General features: G+C 31.3%; 2 protein-coding genes across 2 annotated transcripts in view; both read right to left on the bottom strand.

The window, feature by feature from the left end:
- The window catches only part of LOC110425929 (protein HOTHEAD-like), a 6,227-nt gene extending 2,788 nt beyond the window's left edge, over positions 1-3,439 (bottom strand). The window contains 3 exon segments of the mRNA XM_089785294.1: positions 1-400; positions 403-424; positions 3,381-3,439. The exon segment at positions 1-400 is cut by the window's left edge and continues 195 nt beyond it. Of these exon segments, the coding sequence (XP_089641420.1) occupies positions 1-400; positions 403-424; positions 3,381-3,439 (481 nt within the window).
- Positions 3,440-4,324: 885 nt separating this feature from the next.
- The window catches only part of LOC110419114 (protein HOTHEAD-like), a 2,606-nt gene continuing 969 nt past the window's right edge, over positions 4,325-5,961 (bottom strand). The window contains 4 exon segments of the mRNA XM_021432009.1: positions 4,325-4,625; positions 4,769-4,838; positions 4,841-5,309; positions 5,425-5,822. Of these exon segments, the coding sequence (XP_021287684.1) occupies positions 4,577-4,625; positions 4,769-4,838; positions 4,841-5,309; positions 5,425-5,822 (986 nt within the window). The 3' untranslated portion in view covers positions 4,325-4,576.

Raw genomic sequence — 5,961 nt, 5'->3', positions numbered from 1 at the left:
CATCCCTCACTGCGGATTGCCATTGCAGGACAGGTGGCTCGAATACCACCTTCTTTTCAATCCACTGGTAAGAATCATTTACTAAAGCTTCATCCAAACCAGCTTCCTTCACGAAGTCGGTTTCAGCGTGCGAGTAAAATCCTGCGTTAATGACCGAGCCGCCACCAAGAACACGTGCTTGGTGGTTGTAGACTCCGTCCTTGGAAACGAATGCTTGAGCATATGAATTTGGAGAAAGGTCGAACAGAGTAGGGAATAAGTTAGCTTGGTCTGTCTTGCTGGGGTTTACGTAGGGAGACCATCCTCTTTCCAGAACTAGAACGTTTGCGCTTTCGGACTGGGTTGCAGCCAAGGGACAGCCAGCGGTTCCTCCACCAACAATTATGTAGTCGTAGAATGATACTCTGAGGGGCTGAGGTTGATTCTGGGACAAAACTGTAATATGGAGCTGCAAGCAGTTGGGATTAATTTTTTTGTGTTATTATACTAAATAATTGCTGAAGTTTTTAAATTTTACAAATGAAGTTAAAGAATTGTCACTGTTTTTAAGGTTATAATTAAAAAGTTAATAAATCATTTTTTTCTCAATCAAAATATAATTTCATTAATAATACTAAAACTACAATGTATGTCGGTCTAAAAGCCCAGTGGTACAAGCATCTGCAAGCAACCGTTATCCACAACCTGTTGCACAAGATAAAAATATAAAAAAGGCTGAAAACTATATGAACCTCGTACAGTCCTGCATGAGAGAAAATACAAAATTTAATTTTTGTATATCATGATGGATATATGAAAATAATTCTATTTTTGAAATTTTTTAATTCCATTGTTATATATAATAACTAATTTTTGTTTCTTTTGATCATATGACCATAAAATCTTCGTAACAATAATAATCTTAATTTCTATTTCTTTTGATCATGTAATCAAATTAGTAATATATATGTAAAGATAAAAACGGATAGTTGAGCAGATGTAAAATTGTGCCATTTGTTCATTCAACTATAAATAAGAAAATCAACCATGGATATAACATCTATATGTTGAAGTTCAAATTTGAATTCAAATTTGAAAAGCAAAATCAGCTGCAAGAACAAGAGCAAAAAACCCCAGGGGGACCATGAACCCAAGCTCATAGTTTTCCTGTTATTTTCTCTTCCAAGTAGAATATTGAACCAATAATTCAATCTCTTTTCCTTTAAATAAACCCAAACCGCTCTACAATTTCTTTCTGAGTTTTCCATAGATAAGATATAAGTTATTTTTAACCCGAACCCTATAAATATCTAATTAAATTTTTCAATTTTTATTTGAACTCATATCCGAATATTGTAGACACTATCCATTAAATATCTAATTAAAATAAATTCAAAATAAATTTTTATGTATATTAATTAGGAAAATTAAATTAATAAATTAAAGTTACTTCACAAATAAATAAATTAAAATTTAAAATCATATTTAGAACAATTAATAAATTTTAGTAAGTATTACATTGATTTTAAAGAATTTATAAATAAAAAATTATATAGCATAAAACAAAAACTTAGCATTAAAAATCAATACTTATAATTGGATTTGGGTAATGGGTACCCTAAGATTACTACTCCAACTTGTGACAAGTAGAAGTTTTACTATCGATTTTATAAGGTGTCTTAATCTTACTTAATCTAATTAGATAATATAGAGTACCCGATTACAAAATATCTATGAACTTCCCTACCTACAAAGGAAGTTCAATTCAAGCATAAATAAAAACAAAATGTTCTTTTGCTTTTTGATTAATTTTCACAATTTTAAACTAATCCTTTTTATAGAAACATTAGGTAAGAAGAAAATTTAAATATAAATAAAAGATAATGAAAAGAAAACAATGTGAGAGTTGTATTTTATAACATTAATTTTCAAGTTTTTTTGGCTTGTAGTTGGGTTACCCCTACATCGTTTGTACTTTCCAAATAAATTTCAAGCTCTTTTGGCTTGTAGTGTGGTCACTCCTACATTGTTTTTGTACTTCAAAGGACAAAGGTGAACACCAAATAATTAAGAATACAGCTAAATAGCTTGAAGTTAGAATAATTAGGAGAGTTAAAACCAAGCCTATATAGCTTAGTGGCGTGGTCTTAATTTCTTTCAATAATGTGTACCCATTTAAATTACATAATGTGCACATTAATTATATGTTGGTGGAGATTGGCATATCTATTATCTTATCTATACTGTGGGCTTAAACAAGCACCAAAACAATGACATTAAAAATTTGATAAAATTATTTTAGCTAATGGTTATAAAATAAATGAATATGCTAATTGCATATATAACAAATTTCTAAATAGTAAAGAAATTATAATTTACTTATATATGGATGATATGCTAATATATATTTGACACAGATTTGAATTATGCAGAGGAAATAAAGAAATTTTTGTCAAAAAATTTTGTATTAAAAAATATGAGCATAGCATATGGTGTTTTAGAAATTAAGAAATTCCAAGATGGAAATGTTAATAATTTTATCACAATCACCCTACATGGAAAAAGTGTTTAAAAAATTTTATCTTATTGTATATCAACATATACACCCACGTATCCTCAAATTAAATTAGTGCCTAATGCTGGTAGATTAGCTAATCAATTACAATATGCAAAAAAGTGATTGCTTGCCTAATGAATGCAATGTTGTGTAAAAGGCCAAAAAGAATGATCGGTTGCTCAATGAATGCAATGTTATGTAAAAGGTCGAATATACCATTTTCTGTATAAAAATTAAATAGGTATACAAATAATCCAAATAACTTACATTGGAAGATAGTAAATAAATCACTTAAGTATATAAATAAAACAATCAATTATGGCATTTACTATAATGGGTATCCATCCAGACTAGAAGGATATGTGGATGCTACTTCAATTACAAGTATGGAAGATCATGCTTTTATAGGTAGATGGATCTTCATACTTCATGGCAACATTATTTCTTAAGGTTCTAAAATACAAACATATATAACAAATTTCACCATAATAGTTGAATTTATTACATTGGTTATTGCCAGCTAAAAAGTCAAAAGGCTAAGTGGCTTACCATATCTGGTGCCTTTGTGACCTAAACCAATTTCTCCAAGTTCATTTATTGTGATAGTAAAGCAACTCTAACAACGACATATAACAAAGTTTATAATGAAAAATCTAAGTATTTTAGGTTGAGACATAATTATACTTGACAATTAATTTCAAATGAAGTGATTACTATAACTTTTATAAGATCAAGTGAAAACTTAATAGATTTGTTGATAAAAAGTCTTGCTATAGATCATAAAAATAAGATTTCAAAAAGGATGAGACTCATGCTCGTAAATTAAAGTCATTTGTGGTAGAACCTCGAATCAACACTTGGCATAACATCAAGTCTTGAGTTCAATGAGACAAAGTACATCATCTGTATATGGTTACTAGCACTATAAATATGATATATAATATTCCATTTCAAGTAAAGGGCTAGGTATTTGTAATGATAAGAAAATGATAAGTAATATAATTTTAATAGATTTATAACATAAATTTGTTTGAGTGCTATAATTACAAGGGCATTCTTGATTAGGTCTATCTATGTGAGTGCGAAGTGTAGTCGCTTCTAATAGCTTAAGAGCTTAGCTCTAATAACACTCATAAAAAAAGAATACTGACACAAAACAATAAAGGTATCCTCGGATACTATGCATTTATTTAGTGTTGAAATAATTGTGTAAGATGTATTCAGTTAATTGAATAGAATAACTTATTTGAAATACAGTTTACCATATAATTTTAATTAACTTTAATATATTTTTATTAAGTAGATTCAATCGGATAACACTTTCATTTATATAGTTGATTTCAAGATTATAAAAAATTTAAATTATATTGGAAATGGTGAGAGATTGTTAGACATTTTCAACAATAATAATGAAAGAATAAAAGGAAGAAAATCCCTTAAATAATTATATCTATTTCAAACAATTATATTTATTCAAAGGTTATAATATATTTGCCTAAAGTGACATATCTTTATTTATAAATAAGACTTTTTGAATTTTTGAAGATGCATGAACAGAAAAAATTTGCAATCACTCTCTGCACATTCTCTCCACGTTCTTCTTAAATTACTTTTATATTGTGTTGTTGTAAAAAAAAATTATAAAAGTTTGATAATCTTATTAGATGTTGATGAATGTTTAATAAATTAATTTCGTCAATGCAAATCATTAAGTTTCATTATCTTCTCAAATTTTGTCATGCATAATATTTTTATGTACTTAAATAAATAATCAATGAACGAATAGAATGTTAAAAAAAGTTATATAGATATACGTCTTAAACTCTTTCCCTAATATTTTTTTTTTCAGTCTTGCGTCTAACCGAACAAAACAACCAAAGAAAAGAACTTATGAGCCACAACGGCTACAAGCCCATCAGAACTCTGTTCATTGCCTGCTAAGCTGCTACTAGTTTTGAAGCTAACAGTCGGCCCTTTGGTCCCCTTTTCCAAGAAATCAGCAGGACACACTGGTAAAGAACTCGTGTACAAGTATTTATTCTACTTCTTCAAGAAATATCTCTCTTGCATAATCCTCAGTCCCATATATCTGCATATCATAAGTTTATTAGAAACCTCCTACTCTAAACAATTATCTATGCCAATAATCCTCAACAATATTCCAAATAAAAATTTTGCATTTCACCGGAAGTAAAAATAATAAATTTTGCAAAATTAATGCGCAATTGTTACCTTCCAAGCATCATAACAGTAGCTTGAGGATTAGTCCCAGGCGAGCGAGTAAATGTAGACCCATCTATAATCTTAGGGCATCCACACCATGAACCTTGTAATCCTTATCGACAACACTGCCAACTAGGCAGCCTCCATGGTAATGCCAAATGGTCATGACTGTGTCGAAGCAGAATTGTTCCAAGGAAAATGCTGAAGTAAGATGTTTTGGTCTCAGGTTAAGGGGCAGCCTTACTATCAGGTTTAGCAGAGCCTCTGTTGATAAAATTTTATAACGGAAATTTGAGAATGCTTCGGAATTTATAGCATTTATTACAGTTTTCATGCCTTGCACACACTTCCTCAAGTCCTCTGGTGCCTGGAAGTAGTTAAAGGTGACCTTGGGGTTGTCATGAGGATTCGTACTTCGAAGCTCAAGATGGCCTCTCGACATTGGGTTTTTCACTTTCTCAAAAACAATGCCACCTTTTATTCTTGTGTTAAGGAAGGAGCGAGAGTTAGCTATTGCTTCCTGAAATATACTCATAGAGCTCTCCTCAGTCTACACATACCACCAGAGTTACAGTGTTAGGGATTCATTTATGGTGAATAAATTTCTCATATATAGTATAATTTAAACTCAAGCACCGCAAAGCTTCAAAAGAGGGAAAAACAACCTGATTTAAGATGGACGCCAACTCTGTAGCAACCCTTCGAGTCCACGTGGGAGCAAAACTCACACCGCTGCAGGCTTCTATATAGATATCAAATCGGGTGATGCCCACAATGGCAACGAGTGACAGCTCGACAGGCAAAGGAGACGGAATTAACAGAACGTTCAATGGATTATCGACCATCCCTAGGCCAACCATGGGCTGGTCCATCACCACTTTGATGCCCAATGCTTCAAGTTTATGAGCAGGCCCAACACCACTTAACATTAGTAATTGTGGGCTTCCAAGGGCACCTGCGGCTAAGATCACCTCGCTTTTGGAGTCTTTTGTCAAGAATGCCCAATGTCTTACTCCCATTGCATCTTCAAAAATCACCCCCTCAGCTCTTGGCCTTGAAAAAACTGCCTCAACACACATTATGTTTTATGAATCAGGAAACAACGAACAATTAAAATTTCAAAGGTTTTTGCTTAAAGAAAAAAAATTCATTTTTACTATTTGACTGTCTTACTCCTTACTTCTTAAGTTGTATTCAATATT

This window comes from Theobroma umbraticum, unplaced genomic scaffold, assembly GCF_002168275.2.
Source record: "Theobroma umbraticum cultivar Fairchild unplaced genomic scaffold, ASM216827v3 scaffold_30.0, whole genome shotgun sequence".
NCBI lineage: Eukaryota > Viridiplantae > Streptophyta > Magnoliopsida > Malvales > Malvaceae > Theobroma > Theobroma umbraticum.
The sequence above is the reverse complement of the archived record's forward strand: the minus strand, read 5'-3'. Positions and strand labels throughout refer to the sequence as shown.